This window comes from Talpa europaea (assembly GCF_964194135.1).
Source record: "Talpa europaea genome assembly, chromosome: 3".
NCBI lineage: Eukaryota > Metazoa > Chordata > Mammalia > Eulipotyphla > Talpidae > Talpa > Talpa europaea.
In genome coordinates, this window is record NC_140069.1 from 142203677 (window position 1) to 142228454 (window position 24778).

Sequence of the window (24778 nt, forward strand, 5' to 3'; positions counted from 1 at the left end):
GAGGGAAGGCCCACTGGCTCAGAATGCACCGGGCAGCCTGAACGGGCCTGGGAGGCGGCTGATGCAGGAGGAGCGGGAGGAGCGGCAGGCCCAGGTGAGGAAACACCGTCCCGGGGTGCAGCCCTCCCCGCACCCGAGCGCACCCAGGCGCTCCAGCGCCAGAAGCCCCGGCCGCCCCGCCCCCACCGGCGCCGGCCACGCCCCCAGGGGCGGTGCTAGAGGCCCCGCCCAGCCGAGCGGGTCGGGGCGTCTCTTGGCAGCGCCTGAGCCGCCAGCACCCCTGGCTGTGCGCGGGGCGCGTCCGCTCCGAGAGGCGGCACGCCAGGCCCCTCCGTTCGGACGCGCTCCCGGAGAGGGCCCGGCGGCCGTCACAGCGGGACGGGGCGGGGGTGCTAACCTGAAGGGAACGGCTGCCACCGCCCTCAGGAGGTCACCCCTGGCGGAAGTGGACGCGGCGACGCCGTGACGCCACGGGGCGGGCGCCTGCGGGAAGTGACGTCAGGGCGCGGCCTGGGGGAGGCTGTCGCGGCGAGAGCTGGCATGTCGGCTCTGACGCGGTGCGCGCCCTTCGTTCGCGTTGGAGGCCGCCTCTTCAGAGGCCTCCGCGCGCGGGAGGCTGGAGGCGGCGGAGTTCGTCAGTGAGTGTCGGCGGGGGGTGGGCGCTTCGTCTGTTTTTAACGGAAATAGCCGGTCCCCGGGACACCCTCACCTTGACGCCGGGCACTGGGGCGGACCCGGGTCCTTGCGGCGACCTCCGCCCCGAGGCATGCTGGGACTTGTAGTTCGGCCGCGCGTGGGGCGGGGCGCGGCGGTAGTCCAGGTGCGCGACCTGCGGGAGGCTGCTCCCCGCGCATCCGGAGTTGCTGGTGCAGGGGAAGGAGGCGGCAGGTGTAGGGCCTCTGAGTACTGGGGATGGGCAAGCCAGCGGGAGAGGCTGCAGTCGGGGAGGGCCGAGACGACCCGGGGTCAAATGAGGTAGCCCGGTGGTGGAGCTATTGTATTCTCAGAACGGGGGGAGCCATTGGAGGCGTTTAAGGATCAAAATAATTTGATCTGGTTTATGGATTAAACATGTAACTTGTTTGATGCATTTTTTAAATGTTAAACTTGACACTTAAAAGCCCTGTTTTGAACAGCCAGTATTTCTTTGGATTCCGTATACCGGGTTTTCTCATCCTCCTGACTTTTTTCCATTATTGACCGTGTTTAATTTAGGCTTTAATCTTTTTTTTTAAATAAATTTTATTTTTATATTCCCCATACAATTGCAATCCCCTTATTTTGACCCCAATCCCTCCCCTCCCTGCCCCCCACCCACCATAGAGTGTCTCTGGTTCATAGTTGTTTGTTGATTTTGATTTTCACTTTCTTATAGTTATTCATTTTCCTGGTCCCTTATTTAAGTTTTCTAGATTCCTGCTATGAGTGAGACCATCCGGTATTTTTCTTTTTCTTTCTGGCTTATTTCGCTGAGCACGATCCCTTCCAGCTCCATCCATATTGCTGCAAATTGCATGTGTTTATCTTTTTTGAATGCTGAGTAATATTCCATGGTGTATATGGACCACATCTTCTGGATCCAGTCATCTATTTTTGGGCATTTGGGTTGTTTCCAAATAGGCTTTAATCATTTTTTAAAAAATACATATTTATGCATACAAGAACTGGGGTGTAGGCCAGAGGTGCAGGTGGTGAGAGGGTTCATCAGAGGAGTGGAACAGAACAGGCAGGCAGACTGAAATACACTGCTGAGGGGAGCAGCAGGCAAGAAAGGAGAGGTCTGCTGCGCCATGTGGGTAGCTCCCTGGCTGGGGATGTGGCTGCCGATAGCTTCATAGTGCAGAAACTTAAATTAACCCTTTGAGCCATCAGGGAGGCCCCAGGCTTTAATCATATTATTGAAAATGATTACATCTGTTTTTTCTAGAAATTGTTCGTCGTTTTCCAAACCTTGTTCTTCATAGTTTTTTGTACCTTCTATTAATTCAGTTTTGTTTATTTAAAATAGCATTTTGTTTTCTGTGTTATAAGTTGTAATTATTCGTTTCTCAAGTCTTGTGATTTGCTACTATTTTTTTTTTTAAGCTTCAGGTGTACTTTATTTCCTCTGTAATGCCATGTTTTAATGGGGGGAGTGTTTTTACTTGGCATCAGTTACGAGTTGGCTTTTAAAACAATTCAGTATGAAACCCACTGGGCTGATTACTGATCTCCATTCCTTTGGGGTGACTGCCAGCAGGGGACAGGTTCCATCCTGCTCCAATTTGTGTCAAGCGGCATAAACATTTGTATTTGCAGTGGAAATTAGGTGTCCGTTTCTAGTGGCTGTGTCTTGCCATTAGTTGCTAAATGTTTCAGACTTGGAGATGATGTAGTGCATTTTGGCCAAGGGAAACATGGTGAAGCTGAAGACAGAACTGCAACTGAAGCTGCAGTCCTGTACCTTTGCAAAGAGCCCTGGAAAACAGTTACAAAGTGCCTCTTGTGGTCACCTGGCACTTGGTACTGGCATAAACAGTAAATGATGTTTGTTAATGGTTGGAGAGGACAATAAGGATGGTGTTGGTAACATATACAAGAATCATAGAGATATTAATAATCTCGAATTGATAGCACATTTTGGAGAAATCTTAGGTATTCATTCTTGTGTTGCCCAAAAGGGAATTTTTTTTATAAACTGATTCTGACCTGGGCTGACATTTGTGGACATGTTTTATAGAGGAATTTACTTTAAATTTCTGTATCCATTTCAGTGTCTAGCATTTGTACAGTGGCTGAATAGAATTTGACAGTAGCCCCATTAATACAAATTGTTCCATTTAAATTAGATGCAATCTATCACAATTAGTATCCAACTAAATAAAATGCTTGCAGCCTTGTGGGCTGTATATTCTCAGCCCTGGGCAGCGTCTGAAGGAACAAGCAGCTCTTAGGCCTGTCCCACTGCTGTTTAAGCTATTATCTTTTGCATTACTCTGAGCTATTATCAACTTATTACAAAGGATTTGCTGAGGCCTCTTTCCCGTGTAGCTGTCTTCTAATAAAGATTGTAATAGAGCAGAGGACATTATTTACCTTCAAAGTAGATGATCAAACAGAACACAGTTTGCTGATTTTTTTTCTGGACAGGCTAATGACCTGCTGCTGTGAGGTCAAGCCTGTAAGCACAACTCTTGGGGGGCCAGCACCCTGTTATCCACACACTCATACCTCTGGTGAAAAATACATGCATATTTACTGATTGAAACTCACAGTTAGTCTCTTGTCAAGTCAGTTTTCGTGTTGCTATAGAAGTTTAAAATGAGCTTATGAAGGGCCTCCTCTTGGTGGTACAGCGGTTGAGCGCTGGGCTGCAAGGCTGCCCTCAGCCTCTGCATCGCGGGTTCGTTCTCTGGCTGCTGGTGAGGGTCCCACCAAAAAAAAAAAAAAAAAGACCTTATGTAAACCAGTATTTTCAAGGATTGTGGAGTGCTGTCTTCTGTGTTTCGTAGTGATGCGAAGTGTTAGGTTTGGCTTCTGGACATAATTCAGAACTTTGGAGGGGCAATGTGTCAGGATGGCATGGCAGCTGCTTCATACTCGCGTATCTTCCGCAGTGCTGGCGGCGGTGTGCACATCGAGCCCAGGTACAGACAGTTTCCCCAGCTGACCAGGTTCCAGGTGATCCAGGCCGAATTCTTCAGTGCAACCATGTGGTTCTGGATTCTCTGGCGCTTTTGGCATGACTCAGATGCTGTGCTGGTAAGCGCCGCCAACCTGTGTCCTTTGGGTTGGGGAGGGAAGACCTAGCAAGAGCTCTCTGGACAGATGCCTTCATCATGGCGTCCTTGTGGGGGTGCAGGAATCCTTACTTAGTGAAGATGCTCCCTGGCCCTTTCCACTCTGTATAGGTGGGCCACGTCGTATGGCTTCTCTTAGGTTGCCATATTTGGAAGGGAAATTAGAACAAATTCTCTTACCTTCTGAATGAGGAGGGCCTCATCAGTGGGTGAAGTTTCACATTTAGGTCCCTTTAAAGGATGAGTGTCATCTAATCTGTCCAGAGACCTGAGGCGGCCAGGTTGGGGTGAGCCACTTTGTCTTGAGGAAGAAAGTTCGTTCCTGGTAACTTTCTAACATGTCATCAGCCTCAACTGAGCTTTCATCACATTTGCACAGACCCTCCTCTCCAGGAAATAATGCCTCTAAGTCATTCACCTCTGTGCTTGTTGGTCCAGAATACTTTGATTTTAATAAATTTAGTTGCTTTAGGATAGGAAAATAATCTTCCACGTAGGCACAAGTGTTAGAAGCTTCAGGTGGATTACTGTCCCGTTCCTCGCACAACCTCTGTGCCCCTGTCACCCAGTGAGGAGCTGCTCAGTCTGTGAACGGTGTCATCCAGTGAGGAGCTGCTCATCTGTGAATGGGTGGCCCATAGACGCCATTGGCTTCTGGCACGGCAGCTCTCAGCTATGTATCTGATGGACAGTGACACAGCTAGATTCACCCCAGATCAGCATCAAAGATGATACCCCAAGACCCCCAAATCTCTCAGCAGGAGTGAGGGGCTGATTGAATTCCTTTGCCTCCATCAAGACATACTCAAACGCTGGCTCAAGCTGGCAGCTCCCAAGTGGGCCGGCTTTTACAGTTTAGGCCACAGCCCATAGTGAACAGGCAGAAGGACAGTTGCACCATCACGTCGTGAAAAGAAGGGGTAGAACATGTTCCTGTGGGGTGTCAGGGGTGGCTGTATATGAAGTCAGCCTTAACGTGCTTTTTCCTTCCAGGATTGTTTTTTTTTTTTTTTAAAGATTTATTTATTTTTATGCAAGAATTGGGGTACAGGCCAGAGATGTGGGGGTGGTGGTGAGAGGATTCACCAGAGACAGAGCAGGGAACAGAACAGGCAGACAGACCGAAGTACACTGCTGAGGGGAGCAGCGGGCGAGACAGGAGAGTTCTGTCCCGCCATGTGGGTTTCTCCCTGGCAGGCCAAGAATTGAACTTGTGCTGCAGTGGCTGCGGATTGCTTCATAGGTTGTGTCCTAACCCCTGCGCCACCAGGGAGGCCCCCTTCCAGGATTGCTTTTTAAAAATAACTTGTTGGGCCTCCCCTGGTGGCGCAGCTATTGAGCGCTGGGCTGCGAGGCTGCCCGCAGCCTCTGCAGCGCCGTTTTGTTCCCTGGCCGCCGGCGAGGGTCCCACAAAAAAAAAATAAATAAAAAACTTGTTATGTTGGAGTATAAATTGTCTATTTTTTAATGGTTGTCACCAGGGTCATTTTGCGTATCCAGATCCTTCTCAATGGACAGATGAAGAATTAGGAATCCTTCCTGATGAAGAAGACTAAAGGCGTCCATTCAGCTCTTTACAAGTGGGTACGCCCCAAATTCTTACTTTTTTCAAAGTTACATTTACCTTTTAATAATAAACGTGTTGTGACTTTGTGCCTGTGATGGTCTGGAAGAAACTGCATCTTCTGTCAGCGCGAGGAACAGTGAACTGTATCATAGGTCTAATTCCCGCCTTTAGTGTTTCCACACACACCATCTTCCTTCCATTCTCCTCCCCGTTTGTCTCACTTCCAAGACGTCCTTCCATATAGAGAAAATTGTGTTTTTTTTAAAAATTCTTAGGCATGTTACCATTGACAGTTCCATTTGTCCATCCATTGCTCAGCCCTGCACGGGGTTACCCCGGTGGGCAAGGCAGGGCGCGCACCTGTGTGTTCCTAGTTGTGTTCTACCCTCAGCGTTGAAGAGGGACGTTCCAGAACACGGGGATGTTGTGATACGGGGTTGTGCGCAGCCGTCTTTAGACGCGACAGGTTCAGCCCTTACATCCTCCAGCTCAGGAAGTCAGAGTTCTTCCCTCTTTCAAAAGGAAGACACTAGGAGGACTCTCTACCCCCTGCCCCCAGACTCCTCTGGGGCTGAGACATTCTCCCTCAACCTGCATGTGGGTAACCGCTAGCATTCAAAATGCCTTCACTTTCTGGAGGGCAGGAAGCGTTACACGATAGTTAAGTCTAACCATGAAATCATACTATTAGTGTTGCCGTTTCAGTTTTAATGGAAAGTAGCTGAGTGGCATGAACATGAGTTTTAGGATCTGCGGGGGGGGGGGGGGGGGGAATGGGCAACAGTGTCAGCAGGGGGCAGCAGTTAAGCTGTTTTCCAGCTTGTTTTGTCTCTGGTTTTACTGTGGTCAGAGGTTCCAGGGCTAACTAGGCTTCCTGCTCCTCCTGCGCTAACATGTCCCCCAGCACTGACTCTCCCTGCCCTAGACACCCCAGTGCTCCCACACAGAGTCAGGAGCATTCTGTTTAACGACGGGACTGGAAACTGGAGCTCGGTGATTTTGCTTCTTTCTTCTGGGAGGCTGCTCGCGTGATGAGTGCTCAGTGAGTGCCTGAGTAGATGAGAATTACCGATTGGAAATATTGAAGATGAAAGTACTTAAAACTTTTCACTTTTGTTTCCCTGCAGGAGCCAGGTGAGAAACTGAAGAAATACGGACTTCATATTGTACATTAAAGATGCAAATTAAAGTGGTTTGGTCAAGAATGAGGAACTGAGTTTTGGGTGTTTCTGATAGTGACAGCTACCCTTTGGGGATTATTTTTGTGCTCCCAACTGCTGCTAACTGGTTACAGCCCTTCCAGTGGATCCTTTTGGGCACCCAGGGTGTAGGCATTAGCCCCATTTACCAGTGAGGATGTCGAGGCCGAAGGGGGCACACTGCGGGGTGGCCATCGCAGGTCTGACCCCGAGACCCGCACTGCACCATGCTGCTGCCTGCCCCCCGAGCTTAGGTCTCAGTCATAATTGGACAGTAAACACAAAAGCCCTTGTCATTCTCTACTTCTAGAGGATTCTGAAATGGCAGGTCAGAGGAGTTCCAGCAGGTGAGGCGGGGGGGGGGGACCAGGTGAGGTGACGTCTGTGGTGCAAGTGTAGGTTTTGTGTCACATGCAATGAGGAGCCTCTGGCAGTTCTAAGCAGAGGGTGATCTCACAAGACTTCAGTCCTTCACTCTTCACCCTCCCATGGCAGCCCTGGCAGTCCTGTGCCTGCTGCAGGGGCCCTGGAGTCAGTCCCTGGCTTACTCACCTGTGCAAGCGAGTGGTCTGAGCTGAAAAATATTTAAGGGTCTATTTTTTTAAGGTCTTTTAAAAGACTATTAGATTGGTACTTTTTAGGTTTCCCTTTTGTTATTCTCCCCCCACCCAGTTAATGTGATGATTTTGGGGGACAGAATACAATCTGTAACTGATCAAGTAGCATAACCCCATGTCTTGCCTTACAAATCAGTTGCCGGGCTGGAATTAAAACAACAGTCTTCGACTCAGCAGTGGGGCCTCATGTACTGGATCCCCTTCTCCATACTGGGGCAGTGAAAGCAGTTTGAGCTGATGCAGCAGACTGTCACCAGCCTTCTCGAAGGAATAGTTACCCTGCTATATGGCTTATGGGAAAATACTAAGTGGGAGTGAGCCCCAGAGAGCTGTTGAGTACACGTGCTTAAGTGAAAACTGAAGACTGGCTGCAGGTCAGGCACGGTCGTAAATGCGTTACGCGTGGGCCTTGGCCTTGTCACCTCTAAGAGCAGTGGCTTCCCTGCTAGGTGAAGGCAGCAGGGGCGAGCGGCGCCTGCCCAGCATATTTCTAGCTACAGACAGACCCATTTCTTTGTAAATTGCACTGCAGCTGTTGACACAACACAAAGTTATACACGCACGTAAGATGCACATTACTGACCTTGGGAACCAAAGTCCTGGCCACATGAGCCTGGGAAGTCATCCTTGGGGGTTCTTAGTAACTGATGAGTCGGGGCCTTAGAGCCAAGAAGACTGCGGCAGTGGTCCAGTTGGCACCACCCTGCTGGGTTTCAGCAGAGCTTGTGTGTAGGTTATTCACGAAAGGATTTCATAACGAATTTCACAAGGAATTCATAATCCTGGGTTAAACGTTCAGGAAAACTTAATACCTTTTCTCTCCCACTGGGTACTCTGTATTGGTCTTTGAGTGGAAATGGGAATTCAAATAGCCTTAAAAAATAAGGCTCTTTATTCTGTCGTAATGTCTTAAAAGTATTTTGAAAATGATTATAGCATTATAGAAATTACACTTTTCAGATGAGAATACTGTGGTTCAGAAATGCCTGTCTTGATAGCACTTAATGGTGAGTTATAAGGGCATGAAGACCAGAAACCATACTCACATCTGTGCCATTCTGAAGACTCTTCTGTTCCTTCATATTCTGAGATGGTATTTCCAGATAAAGCTTTGAAATTGTTTACCTCTTTTGGGAAATTTGCCCAGTAATTTCAAATAAGTCTATAGAGAATTCTGGGTGTCCTTTATGCATAAAATCAGACAAAATCAACTCAGTGGGGTAGCCTGCATTTAAAAAATGAAGTCGCAAACATAAAGGCATAGTTTCATGTTTGTGTTCCTACAGAGAATGTATTGAAGGTTTGTCAAACAAGTATGAGAGACAAATCTAAGAGGAACTCCACACAAACTTCCTTACTGACTCCATTATATACACGTGCCAGCTGAGCCCCTGTAGGCGGGTGTCAGGTGACAGCCTCCTGTAACACTTGAGGGCATCGCCACCACCAGAGAACAGACTGTCACCTATAAGACAGGACAGCAGTCATCTGGACAACTTTCCTTCAAAATACTTCTCATTCAGCAACATCTACCCACTAAGCAGTGACCGACATGTATGAAGCGTCATGTAGATGTCTCAGTCCCTTCATTGCCTGGGAGATCTGTCAAAGCGCTTGTTCTGTTGTTGACTGTGACAGTGCTAGAAAAAGAATCTCGAGGAAGACTTCTCCATGCATTCAGTCTTTATTATAATAGTATTCGCATATTCACATCAAGTACATAGAAGTTTTGCCTTTTATATGATACAGTTTTTAAATAACTTTACACAGAAATAAATTTCTTCAATCTCAATTTCAGTTGTTTTAAAATTTAATTCTCCATGCTTTCTATCTAAACTGAACAATATTTTCCATTGTACAAATTTACATGAGAAAAACTCCGAAGTACAAATGAAGGGACCTGAGCAGGAAAGAGAAAGTATCAAGAAGTAGGTCTGGGGAAGAACTTTCTTTAAAAATAAAAAAAGGGGAGATTCAAGCAAACATTGAGGGTTAAGGGAAAAGAGGGTTACAGAAATCCATTGGACTGAAAATAAATTTTTTAATGAATTGAAAAATAAGCTTTAAAAATAGTTACTTCATTATAATTTTTGCAAAGCAGGTAGAGATCTGTGGACAGTTAAAAAGTCCCCCTTTTTCCACTGGGCACACCCCAGACTGAGAACCTTTCTAATGCGTGAGTGGAGTGGACGCGAACGAAGTCCCAGCCTTGGCAGAGAGAGAAGAGGAATGTGTGTGAATCGCCGCCAGGTCTGGAGTGGCAAAGCAGGAGCCCTTCAGGCACTGCCGTTAAAACAGGATTTCCCTTCCCTCTCCCTCACAGAAGAGTTGTCCGCAAACCAAGAAGTAAATGAAAAGGGGCGTGACTTCCTTTTTTGGTCTAAACCAAAAAACAATCATGACTTCAGGACAGAATTCCAGGGGACACGTGCTGCTGAACCAGTCCCGTCGCCCCATTAGCCGTCTGCCCGACTCGGGAGCAGCAGCGGTTGCTCAGGGAGGGAGGGGTCAGGGCGCACAGCCCACAGACGAGACCACCACACACACACACACCACCGAGTCCTTCAAACAGGAGACACCACGGCCGGACAGGCTGTCACTCGGGCACTGGCCAAAGGAAACAGGACCCGATGAACGCAGTTTCAAATGAAAGAGAAGGGCACAGCACACGCGTGTGCGTGCACACGCACACGCACACACACGCCCCTGTATGTAAACTAGTAGAACATGAAGATAAACAACAGATTAGCCACTTAAGTTGGTGATTAACAGGAGTAAAAAGGCATTACATGTTTAGACAGCTGGTTTCCCTCGGCTACGGAACACACACACGTTAGGAATGATTTTTTAAAAAACCGTTCACAGCTTAGAATAAAAAGCACACTATTGCACTCTTACATTTTAAATGGTTTTTATCCTACCCTCACATCAAATTTTCCCTACCCTCAGATGGATTCCCACACCCTCCCCCCTCCCATTTGGTCCATTTTCTCTACACTGGGGCCCAGTCAGTTCTGCTGCTCGTGCTAGTCCGAGGCCCCCTCCTCTGTAACTCACACTCCAGAACACGACGGGCAGAAGAGACTAACAGGTGCAACGGTCATTTTCAAACAAACCTGGTACTAAGCAGCTGACTCAGCCCCTCTCCCCACCCTTCCCAGAACCCTTCCTCGGTCACGTCTTCAGTGACTTCACGCTGGATTCCCTCCACTGCAATCTGATGAGAATGGGCTGCGCACTGCAGACGATGTGCTCGGCCTGCCAGAAGTAAACGGTGTGCACAGATACATTTTTTTTTTTATTCCAATGTGAATAAACACTTCAGTCCTTTATTTTTGAAAAGTACTTCAATCCATTGACTACTTTAAAACAAGATGCATCACAGCACTGGCTGCACTAGCTGTGTCCTCCGCACCGTGGCCAAACGACGGGGTCATCGTAATTAGTCACAACTACTAAGTGGCATTTCATTTTAATGAAATTGATCTAGTAATTAATAAAACACATGAAATTGTGCATACTGAAATAAAAGATTTACTTAATCATTTTGGGGTGGGGGCTGACTGTCCCTATCTGCTTTTAAGTAAAGCACGGTCACCTTAATAGAAGATTTTTAACAAGTTTCTGTCTTCTACTTTAAAAATAGCCAAAACTGCTAGTTTCCGTTCCACAAGTGACAAAATTTAGGACTGAATTTCAATTTAAACATCTTTGCCCAAACAGAAGTGAAAACAGGTCATCTGAGAACAAAGCAAAGCTTCCTGTCTAGTGTACTGATCAAACAAAAGTCTCAGCAGTATTTTCATTTCACCAGAGCAAGCAACAGGGAACGTGAATGCACCGGGCACGCCCTTCTCTGGTCGACACACCCACCAACCCTCCTGCACACCTTGGGGGTGCAGCCTATGTGCATTTACACACTTCCATGAAAATCTGGAGAATTCCCTGCAGACAGTACTCTGCCTTTCTTGGGGGTGGCGAGGAACGAAACAAGACACAAGCACACGGAGTGTGTCCAATCCATCAGCGCAGCTCATTATTCCAGTGCCCCCTCATGAATGAGCCTATGGTGACCTCACCTGGCCCCAAAAGCACCCTGAACAATATTAGCAGCACAGTCCTGCATAATTTGCAAACAGGTCCTGGGAGGCAAGTTTACATTTCAAACTCTGAAAAATCAATGTCTAGGTTGGCAGCGGTACTCTGGGAACAAATAAAATCAAACCCTGTCCTACCTGTTCATTTCCCCCCGTCTCAGCTATTACAATTGCCGCCCAGCATACAGTACTTCAACCCTAAACTACAGCAATTTCTCAAAATGTGTCAAACATTTGTTATATAAAAGTTCCATGCTTTGAAGAACCTATGGGAGTAGAAAAAGTTTCTCTAGAAATGTCACTGAACTATAATTTCAACCTAGTTGCTCTATGTGATAAATATATCTGACTATGCTAGGGATTATGTGCTTTAAAAAAATAATTTTGTTCACTGAAAATTTACCTGTGTGTTCTCATTTTTTTAAATGTGATTTTGGCTATAAACTCTTTAGTGCATTTCTTTGCTGTCTAAATTGCACTCTATAAAATATTAACACAGCTGAGTTAGACCAGAGTGGTTGCTCTCTTCACAAATCACTGATTTCTGCTAAAATTTTAGCTTTTTTTTATTGCATCGTGAAGGCACAGTATAATCATTTTGGCAAATCATCGAGGTGTTTTTCTCGGGCCCCACCTATGCCACTTCCATGTATAAACTGTCAGCTGTTTGCTATTCAGGTTCATAGTAAACCTTCCTTTCTTTCTTTCTTTTTTTTTTTTTTAAATAACCTAAAGGTTTGGAATTTGCCAGTCTCAAGGTGCTGATATTCTTGCACTAACAAAGCCAACTTAAGTTGGACAAAGAATCTTGCAAAATGGTAATCACTCTACCCTCGTCGCTGGGTGTCTCCCTAGGCGTTACTGTGCATGTGACAAAGCTGTGGTCGGCTCATCGTGAAGATTTCTATCTTGCGACGCCTACTGAAAATTAAAATGATAGCATTGTTAGTGAAGTGATACCATAGCTATTTAATTCCATGCAACTGACAAGGTTAAGATTCTGCAACGTACCCCTCAACAGATTCTGGCACCACTTTCAAACATTCAGAAACGCTGAGCTACATTTTTTCAGCATCGCTGCTTAAATGTTTAATGCCCATTAGGACAAAATGAGAGCGCTCAAATACAAGTACACATAAAAGTTAAAACCTAAACCATCCTCATCTTCTAGAGCTCCTGACTTTTCATATTTTAAAATAAATAACTTACTCATTACCTCATTCTGAGGAGGTAGTTTTTTGAAGAGGTCACCTGAACCCTGCAATGTGTTTCAAACTAAAGCTAGATGAGGTTTGCAGGAGGCTGGAGGGGTGAGTGCACAGGAAGGGCAGGTGCGATCTGAAGAGGGGCGGTCTGAGGAGGGGTGGGCAGTCGTTCGGACATTGCCTGACGAATCAAAGAGAACGTCATCTGATAAAGAGCTATGAACTGCTCCAGGGAACCTAGGAAGATCTTTACAAAGTTTCAGGTTGACTGTGTTGAAGTCTTGAATTATTTCTACCTGTATAATGCTCTCTCTTCTGCAACACCAATATATATCTCATACTTCATATGAGATTTTATCTCCTAGGATGCCACAGTCTGCCTAACCAGATCACAATACAATCAGGGACCCAGACTTTGACAGCTAAACCTTCTTTAAAGGTGCAAAATAGTACATATGATCACACTGGACTTCCTATTCACAAATCCCTTTTATAAACTACTTTTGGTCACTATTATTTCTGCAGCAAAGTCTCGACACTAGCTCTGTTTCTAAGATGAAAAAGTCCACCAGGAATACTACATATTTAGAAACAATCCTTTATGGTTACTCTCAAAATTTTCAGAAGGTTTCACCTCTCCTTACCCCAAATAAAATATACGACAGAAGGCACTGCAGCCATTTTACAGAAAAGACAGATAATCCAGCCTCACAAGATACCCGGTAAGCAGCGGCATACTATCTGTACAGTTACTCATAAAGTGCTTTGCACAGACAAGGAGTTCTTCCTTGTATTTTCTTAGGAGCTCGAGAAGTCTATTGTCTAAGCATCAAAAATTAAAGAAAATAAAACTCAGAGGAAACCCTTTTTTTTCAATCTGTAAACTAACCTATTTCATGAAGAAAATGGGAATTGAATTTTTTTTTTTTATTTGGAAGGGCTTCATAAAAATCCCTTAGTATCCTGAGGCTGACTTCTGGGCACAGCTTCCTTTACTGTCAAGTCTGTTTCCCTGTTTCAGATGAGAAAGGGGAGGAAAAAGGAGCATCCCCTTGAGCAGCGCTCTGGGCATTCCTGCACCAAGCTTCCTCCATAACTATGTCCTGTCCGCTGCGTGGCCCTGTCCCGGCTCCACCAGTGCCCCTGCTCAGAGGGCCTGCCTATAGGTCAAGCCCAGCTCTCTCCAATCTTGGTAAAGGGCACAAAGTCATGTTTAAAAGCCTCTGGGAGGCCTCCCTGGTGGCGCAAGGGGTTAAGCACAGCACTATGAAACTATCACAGCCTCTGCAGCACAAGTTCGATCCCCAGCCAGGAAGCTACCCACATGGTGCAACAGACCTCTCCTGTCTTGCCTGCTGCTCCCCTCAGCAGTGTTTTCAGTCAATCTGCCTGTTCTGCTCCCCACTTTGTCTCTGGTGAATCCTTTCACCCTTCACACCTCTGGCCTATACCCCAGTTCTTGTATGCATAAATAAATAAATCTTAAAAAAAAAATAAAAACCTCTGGGGACAGATTACAAAAGAAAAATAGGCAATGTTTTCCAAAGTGGGGCAGAATCCTGCACTCGAGACGCCCTTCCAGTCAGCACCAATTTCCTCTTCCCAGTGTCTGAATTTTCTAAGTTACTGTTTTGTTCATGTAAGGCTAAAGAACACATTGCTTTTCAAGCACATTCATAACTTTGGGATATTTTCCATTTTCACTGGCACAACCTTTTACAAGCCTGTGGGATCTTCAGGAGGTCTTCCTCTGAAAACACATTCCAGCAAAAACCCGCCTAGTGACAGCGAGCTTTAGCAGACTGAAATACAGAGGGGCGTGTTAAATTTGGAATTTTAAAATCACCATTGTTAATTTCCTGATTCATATTATAGGTCCTGTCTAATTTCTTTCAGGTCCTTGGCTATACAGCTTGGTTGGGCTAAGTACATTTGTTTTGATTTACATTTCTACGTCCCAACAGGAGATTCTTAGACTCATGCTATCAGAGGTATTTGCCAGTAATACATCCAAAGTTACTTCCTTCACTGCAGTCACCTTCTCCACCATCAGTAAAAGCCAAAGTCAGGACTAGGTTATAATTTCCATTCATGCAAAGATAAATGAGCTTTCTCTGAAAGACCGCAGCAGCTCTTTCTACAAAAACTGATGGTCGGCTTCACACATCCTCCCTCAGTCCAAATACACCTCAAATCGCTCTAGTCTTTGCCTGGGAGCTCCGCTGTCACATTACCCAACCTTTTGAAGACCAGGCTTGGGAAAAAAGGAAGGAGGAGAATGAATGGAGACACCACCAATTTTATTTTAGGTTGCATATTCTAGATAAAAGACTAGAAAGAGAATGTAGAATGTAGTGTAGGAATAAGTTGGAAGAAAAAAAATGAGCTATTAGCAAAGATGTTAGTGTGGATCCAGCAAGTACCATTAATTTAAAAATTATAAATATTTGTCATGATGCTAAGACTTGCCATTTTTAGATAGAGAAAATGATTTTTCTTTAAAAGTTGCTTATATAACAAAAATACAATTTTCCAGGATATATAATTCTGGTGGGAAGTATTATTTTATTCCAATTCAATTAAATCTGAAAATTATTTTCTCTTTTAATAAAAATATAATAGAAGAAACTTGGAAATTAAAACTTGTACCTTACATTTAAATTACATAAATGTCTCACATTCAAAACTGTAATCAAACAGTTTTGTAGGCTTTAAATTAGATAATGCCAGCGCATTTTGTGCCCTGGGCAAAGTAGCCACATAAGTACTTGGTGACTGGAAGAGCTTAGGAGGAAGATATCAACTGTATTTCCTGAGAACTTGCTACATTGTGGAGGAGAAAAGATCCCCAAACACTTGTCTTCATTGCTGGACCCATGAGGAGAGAAGGCCCACGCGCGCCACTTTCCCGCCTGGGTGGTTAGGCAGACACGCTCGGCGAGCAAGGAAACAAAAGGCCAGAAACCCAGAAGGTCAGGAAAAAGATGCAGCATTCCCTCTACCCCCCAAATGACCTCCTCCTCATTGCTCATCATCCACTGAAATAAAATAGTTTCGTTTTGATAAAATTTGTCAAGGACTGAACACGTGCCACCCTGAAAGGGCATGCTGCATTTTGTTCCATCCCTCAGAAATTAACCGGTGGTGGCTAGGGGAAAGAGCTCCGCAATAAAATCCCAGAATTGGAAAGAGAACGATGCTTGGTGATTGCAACTGCCCCATCAGATGATCAGCCACATATTGACCTGGCGGTTAGAAGGGCAAAGTTGACTGGCAGACTTTCCAGAGCAAATCTCCCAAGCTGTAGCAGCAGGTTCTTTCCATCATGCCTGACCATCAAAAGGTCAGAACTCAGGGTCTCTCCTCTTTCTTCCTGGGAGTGGGCAGACTTGTATGCACGTGGTGTTTGTGATGAAGAAGAAACACTGGCAGCAGAGAGTTCTGGTTCCTAAGACATTCTTCCCTCTTTTGTTGGATGGGAAAAAATTCCATTCTGTTCCATACCAGCTTATGCATTGAAAAATTCTGTATCTTTAAAAAAAGATTTGCGGAACAGAACTGTGTTTTGATGTTAACAAATCGTACGAACACAAGACTTAAGAAATAAAGAGCAGACGCTGCCATGATGGTGTGGCTACTTGAAGGCTGCAAATTCTCCTGTAGAGGGAGGACAAGAGCTAATTTTAAAAAAGACATCTCAAATAATCTAGAGACACAGAAAAGCCTCGCCGAATGAAACCTCATTGAAAGGTGACTAGCTGTGTATTACAAGTCTAGCAATACTATCGCGGATTTAAAAGCAAAATGGCTGCAGCCCATGAGGAAAGAAAACTTATATAGTATATAGGATGTGATTCAGTTATATTAATTAAATATCAAGTCTGCTGAGCCTTTCCCCGTTGCCTCTAATCAAGCGGCAAACAGTTCCAACAAACAAAATTTCTCAGAAACGGAGTATAAACTAGTAAGGTTGATTTGTAGAACACTTTCCCCCTGGATTATCAACTCATTTTCATTGTTAAAATGCCACCACTGGGAAGGAAGAAGCAGGAATGCCCCTCATTTTGTAAAAGATAAAATTAAGAGTTTGTCCATAATACACATTTGACAGGGAAGAAAATCCAGACGCTCCATTTTCTAGTTCATTCCACTGTTTAAACCAGCAAAGTTAGTGAACATTACTCTGAGCGCAGGAATTCTTTAAACTACAAAACCCTTTGAGGTACTTGCCTCACTCCCTGTGCTTAATGACTCTGGGGATTTCATGTCATTATTTTTCATCTACTATTTTGTTTATGGCTTCAACTTACACCAAAAGGTGAATTCCTCCTGTATATACACCACAGCTATTTCTGGGGGTTGGTTAAGTGATAACAGAACTTAGAGAGCTTTAACATCATTTTTCAGTAGCAGCAACGTCTGATGAGGATCCAAGCAATCATTTCCCCCTAATACACTATTTAAGTAATCTCTGAATAACTTGATCACACAGCTAGAAAACTGCAGAGCTGTAATGCAAACCCAGGCGCTGACTCCCAAGTCTAGGGTCTTAACAATTAACAAATCCCTAAACAATTTTCGATAATTAATCATCTTGCAACAGGGTGGTCCCCAGGAAAGGGGGAGGTTCCCTGCCCCACCCAAGGGAGGGTGGAGCTGAGCAGGGAGAGGAGAAACTGCAGAAGAGACTGAGGAAGGAAGCAGGATGGAGCCAGGAGACCTGGAAGAGGCGCATGGAGCCTAGAGACACGTGAAGAAACTGCGCTTGCCTTTTGGTCGTGGACTGGGTGACACAGATGTGGGTGAGACCCGTGGGAAGGTGACAATGGCAGCTTTTATCTTGATGTTGATTTTGCTCTTTTCCTTCCGGACTTGTCCGGTTGTTTGTGACCCTTTTCTGTGGGTCCCCACTGGAAGATGCTTTAGACTTTTTAGCAGGCTTTGGGGCCTTGTTCTGGGCCAATCCCATATGGATGGACTTTTACCCACGAGGGGATGGGAAACTTTGGGTGCTTCATTTAGAAACTAGATTCTTTGCCTTTCCTGTATTGTTTCCTAATTAAAGTTCCTTCCCATTAAAGTCTCATATGTTTTGTGTTGATGCGGCGGATGGCAGAACCCATTTAGAATAGGCAGGTTTGCGGGGCTTGGGCTGCCCCTCTCCCTGTCCTATAACAATTTGTCTTACCATCCTGAATAAAACTATAATTGGACTACAGATAGTGATACGATCTCTTCCCAGTCAAGGGTTTCTTTTTTACAAGCCAATTAACCAAGCATTGTGAGTCAAAAGATCAAGGGAGGTGAAATGAATTACTACCTCACATTTCAAGTCAAAAGAGCTGGGGAGTTTGGCACTAATGGGAAAAAAGTCAAATTACTAAGGCCTTAGAGAGTAAAACATTGAGAGCTGAGCCATAGGAGGTTATTACGTTAACAGACACTATCTAGAAAATACTGTTCCTTACAGTTTAAGTACTTATGATTTTAAGGTTGCTTTTTTTTTAGTGTTTTCATAACTTCAAAAAACAATTTGCAACATTCTTACAAATAATCATTACTAGCAGAAACTAAATCTCAAAAAGCCAATGTCAAAATAGGATTTACTTAACAGAAATCTTTATGAAATGGCCAGAGTTACTCTTGAAGAGAGGGAATATCAGAAAATTAAAAACTCTAATTTAAACCTTATATATCACATTAAAATTAACTTTAAATTATCTTCAGATGTTTCCTATTCATTCGTATAGTCTCGTTTTGTAGAACAGTGTTCACTTTACAAACTTAAATGTTAACCTTAAAAATAAAAACACACAAAGCCAACCTCCCACAACAAGCACAAAATCTTAACAAATTTCCAAACACTAATAAATTTAACACTAAAGGCCTTCCTACCAAATCTACCACTTCTCATGGAATGCAATCCCTTTCACAGTCAAGACTTGGGGTGGGGGTGGGGGGTGAGGAAGAACTAAAAAGAACTCACAGTTCAGGGATTAATACAAATCTTCCTACATATGTCTCTGAAATCAAGAAGAAATTTAAGAAAAAGATAGCAGCAACACGTGATAGGTCCACTTTTGGGGAAAAAAAGACCTTTTGCTGCATATCTGGAAATCTCTACTATCCTACCTCCCACTATTTGATTTGAGGTAAAAGCCAGCTCTGCTTCTATGAAATTATTTGAAATCAAATACCAGGTAATTTTTTTAAAATCTTGTGCCATCTCTAATTTAATTAACTGAAAATTCAGTCAGTGGCCAAAATGAAACTTTAAAAAAAAAAAATCTCCTTTCTGGGCCTCCCCTGGTGGTGCAGTGGTTGAGCGCTGGGTTGCAAGACTGCTGCAGCCTCTGCAGCACCAGTTCGTTCCCTGGCCGCAGGCGAGGGTCCCCCCACCCCCCAAAAAAATCTCCTTTCTGGGTTAGAATACTTAAGCTCTATTTTGCATGTGATTGTATCTAGGAATAGGGCAGAGAATACTTGGGAAGATCCTGTGATTTTGGACACCTCAAATACCATGGCTTGTTTATTTGAAAGCTAATAAGGACTTTATTAACTAGTTGATTTGTTTATTTGAAAGCTAAGGACTTTATTAACTAGTTTTAAGATATTACTTAGCATGGATAAAAAGAAGCATTAAGTATTAAGATATTCTTTATTCTAGAATTGAATGTACTTCAGTGACTGTTTTAGTTTAACAAAAACTCCTTAACAATAAAAACTATGCTACAGAAAATAAAACATGTTATTCTGAATACAAATCAGTCACTGCTTTAGATGCAGGAGGCAGTCACCCAATATAAGACGGAGGCCCCTCTTTCTTTGTAGAGAAGTTTCAGACAGTTTCAAAAGGATGAAAAATATCCTGATTCAGACACATTGGTTGTTTTAAATTCTAGGAGAAATGATCATCGGAGAGATGAAATATTTAGTAAAATAAAAAATGTAGTAAAATATTTAGTAAAATTAAAAAATGTTACATAAATGCTCAATAATTCTCAGTTAAATAAGATTCGACTGACAAAATGTTTTAGTCATGAAGTACCCATTCCACAATATTAAAAAACAGGGGGGACAGATCATTTCCTTAAATTGAGAGTGACTCACTTGAGAGAAAAGCCATTTATGCTGGAGTATTAAATTGTCATTCTTTATAGAGGATGCTTTTAATGACTGGTTTAGTATTTAAATTTAGTAGAATATTGCAGTATCTGAAAATAAACCTGAAACATTTGATTAAATGATGAAAATTCTTAAAATCAAGAAGGCAAATCTCAGTCATTTCTTATCACTGACTAGTAAAACGTCAAAAAAATGAAACACATTTTATAAAACAGCTTCTTCCTAAAGAAGTCATATCTGAGGGCTCAGGTTTTAGGAAAAAAGCAAGTCATATAGGGGTGTCCTATTAATTACCTGTTTGAAGAGATTACCTATGGTCAGGAAACATTTTTCTTTACTTGGAGAAATCAGGATGAACAACAGATTAAACTTTCTATAATTTCTCAGTATACTTGGGAGAGTGCATCTTACTTGAATACTTCCTACTTCTCTTTATCCATGCTATCTAAGCATCTCATTTCACTTCCATATTTTTAGTGTTCTCCCGTTAACACTGGCAGTGGGCTGATTTGGAAAGGAGCAGAATTACTATGCAGCCCTTCTGGGGCATGTTCAGATGTCTGTGGGATGGCAGAGTGAGTTTCCAAGCAGCTCTGAATGCTTAGCAATGCCCTCTGGCAAAGGAGACAAGGAAAGAAAGGAAAGTCGATGGTGGGTACTGGGTGGTGGGTAGTGGGACAGTGCTGTGGGGAAAAGGAGAGTGAACAAAGGAGGAAGATGAAAGTGAAGCAAGTATACTGGGAATTATAGAAAGAGTTCAATCAGTAAAGATTCGGGGACTCGAGGACCTTATATTGCCCAAAACTTTTTGAGCATTCCAAAGACTAAGTCAAATTTGTAAAACTGAATTACGAACTACATGCCTACTTACTATTCAATTTATGAATAAAACTCCATGTATAATTGTGGATAACCCTATCTTTAGGGTCACTGGAGGATTTAGAAATTGTGCACTTTTATGATTTCTAACATGTGACATTCTTTTTAAAGTATGAGAAATGCTCTTTTGCACTATTCTTGTATAAATTGATAAATCACAAATCAATTTCTAAAAACATAATGGCATTACTTATGTTAAGCTACTTGAATGAGAAGCTAAAGGTGTATTTATTTCTGAGTGGTTTTCCTGGATGAAATTTAATATATTTAAATAAGGAAAGTCTCAAAAATTTCTTTGTGGTACTTAAAGACTAAATTATAAATAATTTAAAATCTTCCCAATTTTTTTCTTTACTGATTTCCAACAAGGATGGCGTTTATACAGATGTCTATGCCTGGTATAGTCTTAACTGTCAGCTATTATTAAAAATGATCACAAATCCAAACTGAGTAAATGAAGGTGCATTTCAGGGGCTAACTTTGGTCCTAGGCTGACTCTGAAGTAGAGTCAGCAATTTCTGGGGCCTCCCTGGTGGCCTAGAGGTTAAGTCTCAATGCTATCACCTCTATGGCCTGAGTTTGATGCCCGGCCAGGGAGCTAACCCATTATGGTGCAGCAAACCTCTCCTGTCTTGCTTGCTGCTCCCCTTACCAGTGTATTTCAGTAGACCCGCCTGTTCTTCTCCCCACTCTGGTGAATCCTCTTACCCCCTGCACCTCTGGCCTATACCCCAGTTCTTGTATGCATAAGTAAATAAATCTTAAAAAAAAAAAAAAGAAACAGCATTTTCTCTGATTAGCATGCTGCTGCTTTCACTTTGCTTGCCAGTAAGATTTTGGTTCACAGTCAGAATATACTGACTGCCCCCTGCAGCCATTTTGCAGCAAGAAAGTGTGAGCATTAGAAAGCACCAACAGGGCCTCCCTGGTGGCGCAAGGGGTTAAGACACAACCCATGAAGCAATCTGCAGCCACTGCAGATGAGTTTGATCCCCAGCCAGGGAGCTACCCACATGGCACAGCAGACCTCTCCTGACTTGCCCGCTGCTCCCCTCAGCAGTGTATTTCAGTCAGTCTGCGTGTTCTGTTCCCCACTCTGTCTCTGGTGGGTCCTCCCACCCCCTACACCTCTGACCTGTACCCCAGTTCTTGTATGCATAAATAAATAAATCTTAAAAAAAAAAAAAGCACCAACAAATATTCCATGCTGTGGAATGCAAAAAAGAAAAGCATTCATTCTTAATACGTAGACTCTTGCTGGACAAAGAAAATAAGGAGCGCAAAGATTTTATGAGACACAAGGATAAGCTGATTGCTATAATAGGTATAACGAGAGTTAAGAATAAACTAAAATAGTGATAATTAAAAAAAAACAACACCTCATTACCAGGTCGTTTGGCAAACAGAACTATAGGAAAGAGAGGCAAACCAATCTAAAAGCTTTCACAGAATTCTGTGAGGAGGAAGAGGCGGCAATGTATTTGTAAGGAACTTAACTTCTTTATGTGTAAGACATCCTTAATATATGAAAAAATATTACCTAAAAGGAACTCCAATTTATAGCAATTCCCCACTAAAAATCCAAATTTAAAAATCTATTTCACTCATGTCAAACACGCCATTTCTCAATAACATATTTGGTTACCCAAATATACAATTTATAAAAAAAATTAGTTATTGCTTTAAGGGACTAGGGACATCTATATTTTCCAAATTGTAGTAAAAAGAAATAGCCATAGGAAAAAAATAAGAATAAAAACTTAAAACACATAGTGGTGCTGTTTCTGGGAGTCCTAAGGACATTTACAGCTAATGGAAAGGGTATATGAGAAAAGTTTCACTGAAGTTTAATAATCAGAACAGCCAAGCAAACAAAACAAACAGAAGTCAAACGTCTGGAAGAAGCACTGCAAATTTTTAGCAATGTCTGTACATTCTTCATTAAAATGCATGTTAAAAATGCAATGCTACATATGAATTTTAGATTGGGAAAAATTATATTCAATCTTTAAAAACACACGTGTTCTTTGGTTCACTTTAAAAAAAAAAAAGAATATCCTATTCCATTTAACAAATTCAGATGCAAAGATGTTCATTTTCCTTTGTCTCTACCCTCTTACACTCATTTAATTTGATTCAGTGGACAGGAAACGCACCATATCCCCCTGCCTGGATGGGTGTTTTTGGAGAAGCACAAGCATACAGACTAAAATCCTCTGTTTGGAAGCCAGCCCGATTCAAAGAGGGTTCTGATGCACTGCGGTGAATTTTTGGCAATGAGCGGGCCAGCAGCTCAATAGAGGCGAGAATCTAGAAAAGGGAAAATAAAAGAAAGAATGAAAATCTGGGTGGCATAAAACTTTTAGAACCCATCACATTTCACAAGAACACATCTGATATCTTACATTGTTTTCAATAACGCCTGGAAAATACTAAAGAAACTGATATTTTTCCTTAAGAAAATAACCACACTGATACGGCTTTTATCTCTGTAAACAGAATGGAAAAAGTAACCCTTACTTAGCTTTGGTTTATAGTCCAGATCATTTGACAGTACTGGAACAGTAAATAATAATCATTTTTAAACCAATGATATACCTATTTCTCACAAGTCCACAAGTTCCTTTTGGAAGAAAATGGCACATAAATTAGTAAAGCATTATACGAATGCATAAATATTACCATCAGAACAACTCATTCACTAAAGAACCTTAGTAAAAGAGAGTATCTTACATACATGGGGAAAAGCAGGACCCCAGGGGCCCAGAGTGCTAGAGGCACAGGGGTAAAGAAGTGACAACCCAGAATGAAGAAGACAGGAAATGTCTACAAATAGACACCAATATAACAAAGTGTAGAAATTCATCTTATTTAAAGAGATCATGATCCTTGAAGATACAATATGATAATGAATGTTCCTAATCATGAGAAATACATGTAAAGGATTGGCACATACCTAGCATATGGTAAGTGCTCAAGAAAACTTGAGTATTACTATTTTTCTTTTTTTTTTTTAAAGATTTATTTATTTATTCATTTATTCATTTATTCATACAAACACTGGGTACAGTCAGAGGAGTGGGAGGGTGAGAGAATTCACCAGAGTCAGAGCGGGGAGCAGAGCAGGCAGAAGGACGGAAGTACACTGCTGAGGGGAGCAGCGGGCGGCAGGAGAGGTCTGCGCGCCATGCGGGACCCTCGTCTGGTGGCCGGGGAGCAGCCTGGGATCGAGCCGGCGCTGCGGAGGCCGCGGCAGCCTCGCAACCCAGCACTCAACCGCTGCGCCACCAGGGAGGCCCTAGTATTACTATTTTTCTGAGCTACAAAACTTTTTTCAAAAAAAAGATTTATTTATTTATTTATTTACACAAGCACTGGGTACAGTCAGAAGCGCGGGAGGGTGAGAGAATTCACCAGAGCCAGAGTGGGGAACAGAACAGGCAGACTGATGAAATACACTGCTGAGGGGAGCAGGAGAGGTCTGCACGCCATGTGGGACCCTTGCCAGCGGCCGGGGATTGAACCTGCGCTGCAGAAGCTCGCAGCCCAGCGCTCAACCGCTGCGCCACCAGGGGAGGCCCTGAGCTACAAAACTTTTTACAAATAAGTTAAATTACAATATGTATATTACCATAACAATCAGTATTAGAAGGTAAAGGAGGAGGTAATATTACCCAATTTTTAAAATTATAAGCAAAAAATAAATAAAATTATAAACAATAACACACAAATGAAAATTCAACTACAAGAAAGGAGAAAGTAAGACACCCAAAGCTTTTAAATCCTGTCTTGGAGAGGCTATACTTTCTTCTGGACTCTTCTTCTGCACAGACACACACATATGAAAAGAGAGTCTCCCTCCCCTTACCGCCATTTACAGTGGTATCAGATTATACATTATTCTGCATTATTTTGGTGTCCCCCCACAACCCCCAGCCACCCCATTTCCCAATTTCTGAATCCTTGTGGAAGCAGATTCTTAGCATAGATTTTTCTGGACTGGGAATTACCAAGGACATTCATATCTTAAGTTTATCGGGTCTCTCAAGCCCCTTAAAGTCAAAGTAATTTACATTTCCAACAACATTGTTAAAAAATTTAAGAGGAAGGCTCTTCCTCACTTCCCAATACTGTACCCAATGCTGGATGTTGCTAGAGAGGCAAAATCAAAATGTATTTCACTGTTGTGTTATTCTGCACGTTACTAATTTCATTTTCTGATACCATGCAAAAAATGAAATGTTACTTATATTTAGAAGTATGAACATTTTATCCCTTTTTTTTTTAAAGATTTATTTATGCATACAAGA

The 24778-nt window shown here is 43.1% G+C and overlaps 2 protein-coding genes across 4 annotated transcripts in view; one reads left to right on the forward strand and one right to left on the reverse strand.

Moving 5' to 3' along the window:
- The first annotated feature begins 519 nt into the window (after window positions 1–519).
- NDUFB2 (NADH:ubiquinone oxidoreductase subunit B2) lies at window positions 520–6551 on the forward strand. The gene is made up of 4 exons (XM_084230081.1): window positions 520–638; window positions 3597–3741; window positions 5261–5363; window positions 6474–6551. Exons 1-3 carry the CDS (start codon window positions 541–543, stop codon window positions 5333–5335), a joined length of 318 nt encoding a protein of 105 aa, XP_084086207.1. The 5' UTR covers window positions 520–540; the 3' UTR covers window positions 5336–5363; window positions 6474–6551.
- A 9509-nt stretch (window positions 6552–16060) lies between these two features.
- BRAF (B-Raf proto-oncogene, serine/threonine kinase) overlaps window positions 16061–24778 on the reverse strand; it is a gene marked incomplete at both ends in the record, with an annotated part of 139544 nt that continues 130826 nt past the window's right edge. For 2 of the 3 annotated variants that reach the window (XM_084229992.1, XM_084229990.1), the window contains one exon: window positions 22605–22778. In XM_084229992.1, coding sequence (XP_084086118.1) covers window positions 22605–22778 — 174 coding nt within the window. Of the gene's footprint in view, window positions 16122–21855; window positions 21877–22604; window positions 22779–24778 lie in introns of those variants that run through there. The other variant, XM_084229991.1, reaches the window with a different exon arrangement.